The sequence below is a fragment of the Chinchilla lanigera genome, unplaced genomic scaffold, assembly GCF_000276665.1.
Source record: "Chinchilla lanigera isolate Chin_1 unplaced genomic scaffold, ChiLan1.0 scaffold00057, whole genome shotgun sequence".
In the NCBI taxonomy this organism is placed as follows: Eukaryota; Metazoa; Chordata; class Mammalia; order Rodentia; family Chinchillidae; genus Chinchilla; species Chinchilla lanigera.
Genome location: NW_004955458.1, coordinates 2,218,573 through 2,233,638, shown reverse-complemented (window position 1 = coordinate 2,233,638; position 15,066 = coordinate 2,218,573). Strand labels below are relative to the sequence as shown.

At 34.4% G+C, this 15,066-nt stretch overlaps 1 protein-coding gene across 1 annotated transcript; it reads right to left on the bottom strand.

Annotated features, from left to right (window-relative positions):
• Positions 1-9,187: 9,187 nt before the first annotated feature.
• Positions 9,188-10,129, bottom strand: LOC102011087 (olfactory receptor 9K2-like). Its single transcript, XM_005397237.1, has one exon. It carries the CDS (start codon positions 10,127-10,129, stop codon positions 9,188-9,190), a length of 942 nt encoding a protein of 313 aa, XP_005397294.1.
• Positions 10,130-15,066: the final 4,937 nt, after the last annotated feature.

Below are 15,066 nucleotides of genomic sequence, written 5' to 3'. Positions count from 1 at the left end.
TGCCTACCAAATAACCAATAACCTTTACCTTCCTACAGGTATCCCACAAAAGTACCTTAGATTGGAACTAAATATAGCAATTAACAATATTTTGGGTCATCTCTTAGATGACAGTAGATTTTACAGATGTAGAATTTTTGTACTATGTTAGATGTCAGGGTTTGGGTATCATATCTTTTTTCCAAAGAACATGTAGAATTCAGATGATAAAATAAAGGTATTATTAGAAGAATCAATGCTTTTCTCTGTTCATCATAAATTTTCCCATATAAAAAGTACCCTGACTTTTAAAGAATTAGTTCCTCACAATTGTATATAGTCGTCCCCTGTTACCCACAGCTTTCCTTTCTACAATTTCAGCTACCTGTGGTCAACTGTGACTCAAAATTATACTACAATACAATAAGATGCTTAGAGAAAATCATCTTCATATAATTTTATTATATTGTTAAAATAGTATGTTGTTAAAATTTTTCTATTGTTATCTCTTGCTGTGCCTAATCTATAAATTAAACTTTATCATAGATGTTTGGTTAGAAAAATTAGTACATATAGATTTCAGCACCATCTGCAGATTCAAGCATCTGCTGGGAAACTTGGAATGTATCTCTTGCAGATAAGCGATGGAGCTTCAATGAGGAGCCTTACCTTCCCTAAAAAAATGACTGGATACACTCTCAAAGCTGGAACATAAGTGTCTCCTTCACTAGAATTTCAATTTCCAGAGACAAACTGCCTCAAAGTTTTTGAAGTAAATATTTCCATTGGATAGAATTCTATTGGATAGATTTGGACTCTACTTGCACATCACTTCTCTGTTTTGCCTTTTCTAGATACCCAGAATGTGGAAACTCATTTATTTTCATCTTATCATTGTGTATGTGCAGCCAGAGCAAAAGAAAATGCATACATCTGAGTATTTACATTTTGCTTAAACCATCCAAAGTTAATTTATGTTGGCTCACAAAGAAATCTAACTATAAAACATTCCTTTGAGAAAACTGATGCCAATCATTAGACTGCCAGCAGCTATCAATTTTAAAGGATGCTTTAAAAATGTTGTTAAGAATAAAGATGAATTCTACCTATTCTGTGTTGCTTGGAATGTAGACTGGAGCAACCACTGTGGAAATCAGTGTGGGGATTCCCCAAAAGCTAGAAACTAAAACTAGAGGTTCCATTTGACCCAGCTATTCCTCTTCTTGCCATCTTCCCAAAAGAATTCAAAACATCATACCACAGTGATGTATCCACCCCCAAGTTTATAGCGGCACAATTCATACCAGCTAACTCTTGAAAACAGCCCAAATTCCCATCACCTAATGAATGGATAAAGAAGATGTAGGGTTTTTTAAAAAAAATACAGGGGAGTACTACTCAGCTATATATAAGGATAAACTTGAGACATTTATAGGTAAATGGATGCACCTTGAGACCATAGTCTTAAGCGAAATAAATCAAAGATATATATGTAAGTGTCACAGTGTTTCTCTGGTGTGAGAAACCAAAAGTGTAATAAGGACCAGAATGTATACTAGATATTATGAAATAGGTAGAAAATCCTCGATTGGGAAGGGGAACTAAGGAGTAGCAAGAGGGGAAAAAAGGAAGGGAAAAGAAGGAAGAGGAAAGAAAAAAATAAGAAAAAAGGAAAAATGGAAACAAAGTGTAAATAAGAAGAGAGAAAATGATTGAAGGGAGGATAAGAGAATGAGCAGGAAAAAGGAATTAAGTCAGGTACAGGTGCAAAGTCCTTATGATCAAAGTGCTGATTATATATATGTAAAATGTACCAGTAAACTTAATACTAAAAAAGAAAGAAAAGCTATCCATAAAGCTAGAAGCTATATTCTGCAAAAGTAAGAAATATGAACACTCATCTTCAGTTAAAGTTTTTATTTTTGCTTTGTCTTTTTTATAAAACTGGAATATTTGGTGGGGAAGAACTGGAATATTTAAGAAAGTACTAGATAGTTAAGAAATTACTGCCAAGAGAATGAAGAAGCCCAAAGAAAAACACCAAGAACAGATGTACCAAGAAATGTAGGCTGGGGCTGGGGATTTAGCTCAGCTGCAAAGCGCCAGCCTGGCAAGCGCAAGGTCGTGAGTTCAGTTCCCGGTACCAGAGGAAAACCAAAAAAAAAAAGAAATGTAGGCTGTCCTCTCTGAAAGTTTCTAATTCTAAAAGTCTGAATCCAATCAAAACTAAAAAAAAAATTTAAGAGTAACCAGCAAGATTAGAAATAAAAAATAAATGCTGACATAAGCTTTCATTCTTGAACACACCTTTGCAGTATCTATATCTGATCACTGTGGGAATAACAGGTAGAACACAGCATTCATTCATTGTACTGAGTGGATGAGTGGATTAACAAACAAGAAAATAAAAGGATTATCTTCCAACCAAACATGATGAAACTGTGACTAGAGGATAGGCCCTAGAAACCATATATTTATATTCAAATCCAGGTCTTGCACTGTTAGGATTTGTGTCCAGATGTTCCTCCAAAGCCTCATGCAGTCATGGGAAGGGCTTCTAGAGTTTGTGACTGACTCATGGTCCAGTGCTGGGATTATGGGTGTGAGTGCTACACCCACCCTGGGGTGGGTAGCCTGCATAACATACAACAGAGGAAAACAGGCTTGCTTGCTGCTGCTCCTCCCCTTTTGCCTTTGCTGCCTTTGCTCTCCACCCCATGAACTGTTGCCCTCTGCCATGTGCCACTCTGCCTTGGAGCCAGCTGAGTATGGACTGAAACCTCCACAAACTGTGAGCTAAATAAATTTTTCCTTCCTTAATTTTGAGCAGCAGGTATTTTGTCTCAGCATTAAGAGGAAAGTAACCAAGACAGGTAATTTCTAGCAATTAATAGTATATCCCTAGCTTTGGTATCCCTTTCTGTACAAATGAAGATAATAAACTGTAGCAACCTCATTATTATAAAAAGTGAATAAGATAATCCAGTCAAGGGCATTCACAGAGCACACTGTGAATAGTTAATAAATATTAATTGGTATCATTGTTTTTAAATTGTATTATTACAATAGATATTATGATTAGGATGGAATTCCACAGAGTCTGTAGGAAGAAAGATAGGGCTTCTCTTCTACAGAGAAGAGAACAACTTCTAATGAAGACGCAGTAATAGTATTTTTAAAAATAATTATTTTCATAGAAGTGCTTTATTCATTGTGGAAGTGACTGCTTTTTTTGCGACAGAGTCTCCCTACATAGTTCAGGTTGGTCTTAAACACACAGTGATCCTCCCGCCTCTGCCTCCCAAGTACTGGAATCACAGGCATGTGCCATCATATCCCGTGTGATTGCCCTTTTTTCTAAATTGGTAGCAGTATCAGTCAGAATGTTCAGGGTTGTTCAATTTTTATAACTTAATTCTTCTTGATAAAGTTAACTTACTAATTTTACAACCAAACATAAATATATATATGTATATATATATGTTTATATAAAATTAGGAAAGGTTTGTCCTAACAGTTAATCTTTAAAGACAGCACTTTGCTAAGCAATTATTCCAGTCTTGAAATATCACTTCAACTGTAGCCTTAGTTGTTATTTTGATAGAAACCTTATGTAATTTCAATTTCTTATGCCCCCTAATTAGATTAAATACTGTTGGGGAATGACTCAGAACCATTGCTTTTACTCTGTAGTTATTAAGGAAAAAGTAGTTGATTTACTATGAATCTGCGGCAATGTTGCTTAGGGATGCAAACACTGCTGAATGTCTGTGGAACGACGGTGTGGAGGGCCCTGAAAAGCCACATTTAAATGGGAGAAGGAAAGAAACTGCTTACAAATGAAAACTTATGTTCTCCCCTCTTCTCATCCATAAATTTTTGAACTTTTTAAGACACCAATGAAAACAAAGCCAGTATGCTTTCAACACCGTGGTTATGGAAGCCACTCTTAAAAGATGAAAATACAGTTTTCTAATAGCATTCATTTTCCAAGGTTATAATTAGGGAGAAACACTTAAATGTTGAAAAGTCTCCAAAACTGTGAAACCTAATGGTGGTAGGGACTTGACCCAGATTCACCTAAACTAGCCAACAATACCCAGACTGTGATCATTCAGACATCCAGAAGTATAAAAAAAAGTTAAGGGGGCTCCCTTAGCATTGTTTTTTTTCCCCCTCATAGACTTCAAGATCGGAGTGAAGTTAGCTAGGACAGATAGAACTGCCAAGGGATGCTGCATCAGTCTACAGGGAAGAGAACAGCGGCTGGTTTTGCCGACATTTTCTTGTTAAAGACATTATCAGAAAATGTATACACAAGACCGGGCAGTGAAGGCCTCCTCTTGATTCTGCAGCCAAAGACTCTGCCCTTCTATGATTCTTCTATAGCTTCTGTCATTTTTATTCTATGTCTAACATCAAATTGTACACATTTCCCCAATGGAGCTTCTCTTTGTCCGAATGGTCCTCCCATTTCCCCCAAGAAATGTGGAATCATTGGAGTTATCTCAGTTCTGCCACTGTAGACCTGTATAACTTTGGGCATCTTATCCAAGGCTGGGTCTCTTCACTGGTATACTGGATGTAATAATAATGTCTATCTCAGAAGTTAGGATAATGAATTGAAACTAACTGAAATAAAATATCTAGAAAAGTGTGCCTGGTATATAAAAAGCACTTAATAAATATTTTTATTATTAAAAAAAGAAATTATTTCAACATGGACCCCTTTTTTCAGGCTATTATCTGTTCCTAAAAACTAGCTTTTTCTTTTCTCATACTTTCTTTGTTCTCCCTCTTTCCCCACCCTCAACAGTAACTCTGCCTTCAAGGAGATCACAGTAATGACAGCCTAGAAAAACAATTTTGATGATCTGTACGGGTGTCATCAAGCAGAACAAAGTGATATTCCATACTCAGTTCACAAGTATAAGAATAACGCAGTCCTTTATCAGTTGGAACTTATGTTTTTACAGTACCTCCTCACTTCAGCCACTCCAATCAATGCAACAATTTAAATCCCATAACGAGTTGAAGCTATTCTAGGGTAAAAAAAAAAAAATGGAGAAGAGTCCATGTGGGGCCTAGTCTGCAGTGTTGAACTTAATAACTTTCACTTACATTTGTGAATTTTTAGTACCTGTTTACTTATTATTTGCAACTTCTTGAAACGGAGAATCTTAAAATCCTGATGACAGAAAATATCGTAAATACCATATCAATGCTCTGAATAGCGAAGCACTCACACTACATAAAATTTAAAGATAAATGAATCACATGATATTTTAGGACAATAAATACACGTGCATGTCCAAAAACTTGTGTACAGATTCACTGTGTTCTTGCGGGACCCAGGAAGGACGGCAGTGAGAATGGGGGAAAAATAGACCAAAGACACAAAGCTGGGATCAGGTGCAGCTCCTCTCTCTCCTGAGTGGAGAAGGGGAACTGCTGAAGAACAGTAGAGCATTTATCTTACACCCTCAAGAGGTTGATTAATTTCAGCCTCTCTGCCCAGCGGTCAGTTAACAAGCTACAAGGGCTTGTTTACATGCTTGGAGGAGCTCCCGTGCTCTCGTGCTGGCTGCGTCCTGCACAAGTAATTACTTTCCAGCTTCAGCCGCTCCGGCAAAGCTGCAATCAGGGAAGATGAGCAATGCAGTACAAATAAGATCATAGCACCATGTTCAAAACTTTCTCCATGTGGATTTTATGAACAGTTTTAAATTCACCTCTAAACAATGACTTTAAACTTACTGGTTAGAACTGAAAACATACCACAGTGATAGATGTGCGCCCATGTTTATAGCAGCGCAATTAGTCATAGCGAAATCTTGGAAACAACCTAAATGTTCATCAGTGGAGGAATGGATAAAAAAGATGTGGTATTTTTAAACAATGGAGTATTACTCAGCTATAAAGGAAGATAAACTTGAGGATTTTATAGGTAAATGGATGCAACTAAAGACCATACTCATAAGTGAAATAAATCACACTCACCTGTGTAACATCATATTGCCTCCCTAGTATAAGCACCTGAAAGAGAAAATAAACTCTGGAGGGTACAATAGATATTGTAAAAGGGAAAGAAACTGCTCAAATGGGAAGGAGCAACTGGGATGTAGGAGGGGAGAGGAAAAAGAAAGAAGGGGGGGGGAAAAATATGTATATATATATATATATATATACACACACACAAGATAGCTAAGATAATTGTACTACTAGTTTCTATTGGTTTATTGAAAGGAATGGTTAATGTGTAATTGTTTGATCAATCTTACATGCCTATATCTGGTTATCAGAGCAACCACTTTGAAGATAACATTATGTAATATAATAACCATTGTTAATATCCTATCACCTTGTTTGGAAATTCTGAATCACTTTTATTGTTTTTATGTTGCTTTGTTTATGTATTTGTTTTTGTTATTTTGTTTTTTTCTATTCTCTTTAAAATGAAAAATAAAATTTATGTGTATATACAAGGATAACTGGGATAGGTGTATTGCTGATATCTGTGTTTTATTGAAAGGAATAGTTAATGCCTAAAATATTCTTTTTTCTTGACCAATTTTGCATGCTTGTATCTGATAATCAGGACAACTGATTTGAAGACAACAATATGCAGCATAAGAACCATTGTTGAATTTCTACCATCTTGTATGGTGAAGCTCTGTATTGTTTCCAATGCTTTTTTTTATTACTTGTTACTGTCTTTGATTGTTTGATCAGTCGTGCATTCTTACATCTGGTGGACTGAGAAACTTCATTGAAGATAACACTATGTTCTGTAGCAACCAATGTTAATTCCTATCATTTTGTTTTGAGGTCTTGTATCATTTTTTTTGTCCTGTGTTCTTTTTGTTTTTGTCTTCATTGTTTTTGCCTTGTTAGTTTTATTCTCTTTAAAAAACAAAACAAAACAAAACAAACAAACAAACAAAAAAAAAACCCTACTGGTTAGCCAGGCATGGTGGTGCACATCTGTAATCCCAGGACTCAGGAGGCTGAGGCAGAAGGATCATTGTGAGTTCAAGACCTGGACTACAAAGTGAGCTCAAGCCCAGCCTGAACTGCATAGTAAGACCCTGTCTCAAAAAGACCAAAAAAAAAAAAAAAAAAGACTATTGGTTGAAGAATATAAACTTAAAAAAAAAAAAAAAAAAACTATTGGTTGAAGAATATAAACTTCAGACTTTCTTGGCTCTGGCCGTATTCCAAAAGCAATCCATGCATCATTGGAAAACAAATATATTCTGTCAGTAAGAGCCAGCAGCATGTTGGAATGACAATGAGCCACTCTGATGGAAGCTTGATGGCACAAGTAACAAGAAAAGGATAAATTAGGTGCTAGTTTTCATGCAAGTCTTGTGAACCAGGAAAAAAATTAGCATGAAAATTGAAAGAAGAAAAAAGCTATCTGAATGTAATACTTTTGAAAGCATTTTGTCATGGAGTTTCAACTTCTCCAGATCCGTCTGAATGTATGGAAGAGTTTAAACAATGCCGCTTGTAAGGTTGTGCTCTGGAATACCTTAGTCTGTTATGGCCTTAAAACAAAAAATGCAGCCGACTATATATAAAATGATAGAAAATGGATCGGGGCTGTATTCTTATCCAATATTTTATTATGGTTTCCTACCATTCCCTAGAAACCCACACTTGATATACATAGCAAAAAGCAACAACCTAACCCTAATGGGAATGCAATGGAAATGTTTACAATTTATAGAAAGGGAATCACCCAGGTTAGCAATAATGTATGCCACAGATTGGTTTCCCAACTGATTTTGATACTATTTGTTCTTACATGGCATTTTTTTTTAAATGAAATTAAGCATTAAGAAAAATGGTGGATTGACAGGTTTAGATTGGAGGGAATAAATATAGCCTTAATTTATTAAGTTACTTAAATTCTCTGTTTATTACATGAGAATGATTATTTCCCAAATCCCTTAGCTCGGTAAACTTTAACCTACTAAGATGCACGTCACTGTGCATTCATCAAAGGGGCTTGGCTATCTAAACAAAAAGAGAAAAAAGACCTAACAGAGAATCATATTGTGAGTTTTCATAATGCTGAGCATATAGACAAAACTGGCAACCAAACTGTCTTCCTTAGATTTAATTTTTGCCTATGACAATATTATCTAGCTATCAGTGTTGTTTACTTGAGCATTATTTAAATTACTTGCACAACTGTAACACTGGTGTGACTTTCTCTCAAATCTGGCCTCCCTTGGTACCTGTCAACTCCGTGTGATGCTCTCTGAATGACCTTTGTCTCAATTGACATCTCTGTTTAAAAATAGGCACATTTTAAAAGTACCCCATAACCAAGTTAAGAGGCACCAAACTGACAAACCACACATATTTATGTGTGCACAAACATACAAGCCAACTGTTAACACAGGTTATTGTACATTGCATGATATATTTAACTAGCATTTTCTTTATAATTAACATTTTCAAACTGATTTCAACATAGTACTTTTACTCACTGCAGGTTTATAATCAATAATATGGATTATCATAAAGACAGAGACTGAGCTGAATAAACATAAACAATGTAAGATGTTTTTGTTACATTGAAGAATAGATAACCATGCCCTTTAGAAAACATTATATAAAATGTTTTGACTTAAATCAAAGCAATTTTCTGTGTTTCTTGTTTAATGAAATCAAGACCACTGTACTTATTTTTCCTTTGCATTTCCTCTTAAACATGTACACATGCTCTGACATCTTCAGCATGCCATCAAAACCAAAACACAATAGTAGCATTTATACGGAGAGAGATTTGCACGTATACTGGTTGGGACACACTGCCCCCGAGTTCATCGTTGAGTGAAGTATGCTCTGTATCTAAATTTTACTTAGACCTACCAGAGAGAGAAACAATACTATATTTCCCCCATTCACATAACATGCTAATATACAGATAGTAAGACATACGTAACTGTTCATAGAAATGCAGCAAATCTTCACAAATGTCCAGGACTTCCAGGTATAATTACCTTGAGGAAAAGTGAATTGTTTCTTTAGAGCATTCTTTTTAAAAAGTATTTAAAAATTATCAATGCCATGAAATAGAACATTAAGGATGTGACGTTTCTCTTTTTAAAATGAATTTTAAATGTCTAAGTTTAGAACATCAGGGGACAGAAATCAATTAATACAAGAAACAACAAAGCAAGCAGAAGTGGATTTAGAGCAAAACTTTTTTCTTCCATAAGACTTTTCTCATGGCATCTTTAACATCCTTATTTCTTAAGGAGTAAATTAAAGGATTCAGCATAGGTGTGAACAAAATGTAACATACTGAAGCCACCTTGCGAAGTTCAGGGTTATTTGGAGGCGTGAGATACACAAAGGAGACAGTCCCATAAAGCAAACTTACAACCCCCAGGTGGGAACTGCAAGTGGAGAAGGCTTTCTTTCTCCCTTCTGTGGAGGGGATTTTCAAAACTGTGGATACAATGTACATATAAGATACTACAATCACGATTATTGTGGGCAAAATTATGACAACAGCTAAACTAAGTGACACCATCTTATTGATAAAAATGTTAGAGCAGGAGATCTTTTCAATTGGGTTTGAATCACAGTAAAAGTGATCAATGACTCGGGAAGCACAAAAAGACATAGAGAACGTTACACTGATTTGGAGGATAGAACTGACCCAGCCGCAGAAGTAGGAACCAGCCACGAACTGGATACAGACACTTCTTGACATGCGCACACTGTAAAGAAGAGGGTTGCAGATGGCAATGAAGCGGTCATAGGCCATGGCTGCCAGGACAAAGGCTTCTGTTACCATGAAAAGCGCATAAAGAAACAGCTGGGTTACACAACCTGCAAAGGATATGGTCTTTTTCTGAAGTAGGATGTTGACCATGGCTTTGGGTACAATAACAGTGCAATAGGAGAGGTCAATGACAGAGAGGTTGCCTAGGAAGAAATACATTGGTGTGTTCAGCCGGGGATCAATCACAATGATGCCAATCATGCTAAGGTTCCCCAGAAGGACCATCCCATAAATAATCAGGAATAGTAGAAACAGGAGACTGTGCAGCTCTGGACGGACCCTGATGCCTACAAGAATGAAGTCAGTCACTTCTGAACGGTTGTCTCCTCCCTTGTCACCCATGGCAAATCTCTGCTTCAAGGTATAAGAGAAAATCAGCAAGTAAACTTTCCATTCTTATTCTGCAATCACAAATAACACTTCATGTTGAAGACTTTCCAGCTGACGTATACTGAATCCATCATCTCATTAAGTTTGTGCACCAGAAAACTAAAGGTGATAGATGTTTTCTTGCCTAATGTAACACAACTGGCTAAAAATGTAACACAGAATCAAGGTGAATTACTGTATTTTGTAGTTAAGCCTAGTGCTCATGTCAAAACAATGTAGTTTGAGAGTTTGTATCTTTCTACTTCGTTATATGAGGTGTCATTTGTGATTAAGATAATAATTTAATCATATTAACGTCTGAAAAGCCCTAAATCTAAGGAAGAGGTACTTCCTTAACTTTTAATTTAACATTTAATATTTGTTTTTCTCTTTAATAACACTGCTTTACTGTAGTAGTAAAACATACATAAATGAAAAGAACTAAAAGTAACAGGAAATTTCTGCTAAGAAGAGCACTTGCAACTACACGTAAATACAAATAAGTACAATAAATACAAATAACTGCAAATAAATTACAAAGAAGTTAATTATTTTACCAAGAGTTCTTGTAAAAGGTAGCAAATCTCTAGGTCCTGGAACTAGTTTAATTTTATTTAAATGCAAAAATAAAGTCTCAGGGATGTATCTATTTTTTTTAATACTGTGAAAATTATTGGTTCTTTCTCTACAAAAATTTGTCAAGAATCTATTTCATATGAAATTTTTCTGAGTTTGAGAAAAAATTTAGGAGCTTCAGAAGGGAACCAATTCAAATGTTTACTATCTAAAAGATTATATTAAATAAGATAGCAAATTTTAATGAATTCTTGGCTATAAATCCTCAGTAGATTTAAGAATAAACAATTATTAATATCCTGGAAGCAACCAGATTAAGTAATTGGAATTGGGTGAACTCTTCCGCAACCAAAACTACTCTGGTTACTGTGAAATATTTTTGTGTTAAATTTTAATATAAAACACACTCATTGTTAATTAAGTTGTCTAGCAACTAAGAATTTCCTACCATTTTTTTCTGCAGTGTCATTTAAACCAAGCATCATTCAATCTTGTAATGAGTGATATGAGTAATAAACACCAGCAAATGATCTAGAAAATTTCCTTGCCAAAATTGCAATGTGTGCAATAGCAATTAAAATTAGAGACCACGCAAAGTTTCTCTTTGACTCGTCATTCTTAATGGTTTGAAGTTTAATTTTATTTGTTCTCTGCTATAAAAGTCCTTTGGATTTCAAAGGCTCCATGACTTTCTTTGTATCTTTATGTGTTATCCCTCCCAGCAGCTTTCTCAAAATAGGGCATAAAATAAATTTGTACAAATTCAACTCAATGGAAAAAATGACCAGACCTACCTATTAGTAATATCACTATTTCCAATTTTCAACCTCACTCTTCTACTGCACCGTATATCTGAAATGTATTGAAATTAGTTGACAGTAATTTGGTTTTAATGAGAAAGACAAATAATCTTTACCTGTTAAGCTATATGAGGAGGAGTATGTTTTATTCCTAAAATAAAATAGGAAAATAGAATGAAGGTTTTCAGAAATAAAGTTAATAAGATTGGTTTCAAGTATCAACAGTTCATTGATTTAGAATGGAAAAATAAAATTCAATGTAGAGAATAGGAAGGATTTTTTAAGTTATCCTAAAATCATTTCACACATATCTCCTTCTTCTATGACTGTGACTTAATTATCTTGATTGTGATAACGATTTTCTAACATGTACTATATCAAAATCTCATTTTACACCTTAAATATTTATATTTAAGGTGTAAATATTTTACAAATTTATATAAATGGTATCACAGTAAATCTTTTCTTTAAAGTCTCTGGCTTAGTCGGTCTTGTTATCTGATCTTACCTTAAAAGCAAGAGGAGTAGAGGAGGAAAGTGAATTTATTTCAAGTTCTTGCAGCAAATCAGGTGTTTAACACTTTATCAAAGAAAGCAATGTATTAATTTGTCAAGGTTAATCTACTTTTATCTGTCTAATCACTCATTAATAAGTTTAATAAGTACTTTAAGCACTTGGTCTGTAATATGCATTTAAGCATTTGTTCAAGTATTAGGGTTGGTATAAATATATAAACAAAATAATTGAATGTAATATTAAAAGCATATGATAGATGATGTGAAATGTTTTTTCAGTTTGTGCCTAAATTATCAGCAACAAATAAATACATTTGTGGTTGGCTCTTTAAGGATTACATTTCTAATTACTAAACTGAAGATGATAAAAGCATTACCTAAAAGATTCTGTCAGCCGAAAAGCCTTAGTATAGGCAGGCTTTTGAGAACAATCCTGATATTAAATGCTATATTCTGGTCATCATTTTTGACTCAGAAAACTTGTCAATATATCTGGAAGAAAAAGCCAATGAAGAGTAAACAGTAAAATATTATTGGTTAATGTTTGCATGCGAAATTATAAAATATAGACTATGAAAATGTTTATCTTCATAAACAGAGAATTATTAATAAACAATACTTGTTGTGAAATAACTGAAGTAGAGATGAGAGTATTTTATGCTGAGGTTTTCAAATAGTAAAATGATAAAAAATAAGGTAATAGAGTGCACGTCATAGGACTATATTATAAACATCAGTTACCACACTCCCAGTCTGATTTAGCCATGATCTTCTCTTGGGTAATGAACACTCAAGGATTATTCTAATCTTTAGCTTATAACATTGTGCATTTTGAAACTCAAGAAAAAAAACATATTTTAGACAGCTAGATAATATTCTACTGCCTAACTAGATGGCTGTTTTATAATCATTCTTACCTGAATTTATAGTTCTCTTCTATTTTGTGACTTTTGTCACTTAAAAGTGTAGCATTCCAAAAGTTGTTATTTCATTCTAAAAACGAAGACATATTTGAAAACTATTATCTATAACAATGCTAAAGTTAAACATCTCAAATAATGTTTAAATTCCAGTAAACATGACCTTCATATGCATAGTGTGAAAATGTTTTAGGAGCTTTGCCTAAATTCATGATTTCTCATTACCTGTTGTTAAAATTTGCTCTTCCCTCAGTACCATTTTGTTTGAAAATCTGTTGTAGAATTCGGTTTCCTTTCTCGGAGAAAATCTGTACTAGGATTATTTGCTTTCTCAGAGAATTATGACTAATATTCTATGAAACTTGAGCAAGTACCAATGAGCATATGAAATCAGACTACAAAAACATCTCCAGCCTCCATGTGGACATTTCACAGGCCTTAGAATAAAGAAAAGTGAGGACAAAATGGAAATTTAAGATGAGCAAAAACACTCCTTTACTCCTGAAGGTGTATAAAAATAGCAGCAGCTAGAATTCGTGGCAGTCAAATTTTTCCAATCCCTTGAAACTATTTCAGAGAATTGCAGCATAAAAGCTCCAGGACTGGAAGATGAAGTTCCTCTATGAAAGGGCTGAAAAATAAGTCAATTATAATTTCATAACAAAAGCAAACTTCGGTGCTATCCCTTGGGACTACAAGAGCAGCAAATACTAACTGTGATTGCGTCGCTTGTCGCATACTCTTGGGACAATCACAAAGTTATTTTGGGACAACATAACTTGTTACAAAGTTTTTGCTTTATACTAATCCAAAGTTTGTACTTGTACTTGTGGCCAGAGCTTCCACTTAATACTCTGCTTCCTGAGCTACACTAAAATGCTTCTATTTTATCCTCTGTTATCTTTTCAAACTTTAAAAAGACCTTGTTGGCTCAGAGTCATTCATTTCTGGATTTTACAGTTAATTTCTATTGGGATCTTCTTTCAGCAGCAATTGAATCATTTCTACCTTGCTAATGTCCTTGTTAAAAAAAAAAAAAAAACCACAAACCTATTGCTACAATTTCACATCAGTCTGGATACAATCTGTCCAGTTGAAATAGCACTGCCTAATTCCTTGCAATTAATATTTCTAATCTGCAAAGCTAAGAATCTAGACAACTCTATGAGCTTTTCACAACCTAATTTAATATCAATATATATGTTCTTTAAATATGCTCATTATGTATATGCTCTTCCTAATATTACTTCCTAACATCCATTTCCAGTTCCTAGTCCTCTCTCCTCTCCTTCTGCCTATAACCAGCCTTAGGATACTCTTCCTATTGCCTAAGAAGACAGTAGAGTTTCAAGACTTCCTGATGTTATACACGCATTCTTTTATTGATCTGAATATATTTCCTATGCATTGATTTCAATTTTGTATTGAAATCACTTATTAATACCACTAAAAGTACCTGTACACCCTTCCCTTAGTGTGCTCATTTATCATCATAAATTATTACAAATTGAACTCCTACTAACTTGAAACCTCCATGAGATCAGATGCAATGCCTCACCGGACATCCATTAATCTTGCTCAAAGTAAGCTCCATATCCAGATTTAAATTTCCCTTCATGTTTTTTCCTTGAGCCCAGTCCTAAATCTTGCCAGTATCCACGATTCATTTCATATCTCCTTAGAATTACACTGCCTGCTACTGCAGCAATGGTAGGTACAATTTCTTCATATTCTTTTTAACATAATTATAGCCATGCTCTCATACAGTAGCACCTATTTATTGTGTGAACATTTCATGCGTGCCATTTTATATTTCCACATGAGTTTCTATCTGCTTTTAGAATGAATTACTTGCAAGATTCTATGACACCACAATATGAATACATCTTAAGTGCTGATCTTGTTTTTAACTTATTGAATATATTTATTGCTCTTTATTCTAAAAATAATTTGAGTAACTTATGACACAACCAGTGACAAAATAATTAAATTTATTGAAAATTCAATTCGTGTCAAGCATTTTCTAAACACTTTACATGGACTGAATCTTTTAACACTAAAAACAATTTTACACACCAATTCCAGCTTCTTGAGTTCT

Bases quoted from the DNA above. Each gene is read 5' to 3' on its own strand.
- LOC102011087 (XM_005397237.1), bottom strand. From the start codon at position 10,129: ATGGGTGACAAGGGAGGAGACAACCGTTCAGAAGTGACTGACTTCATT.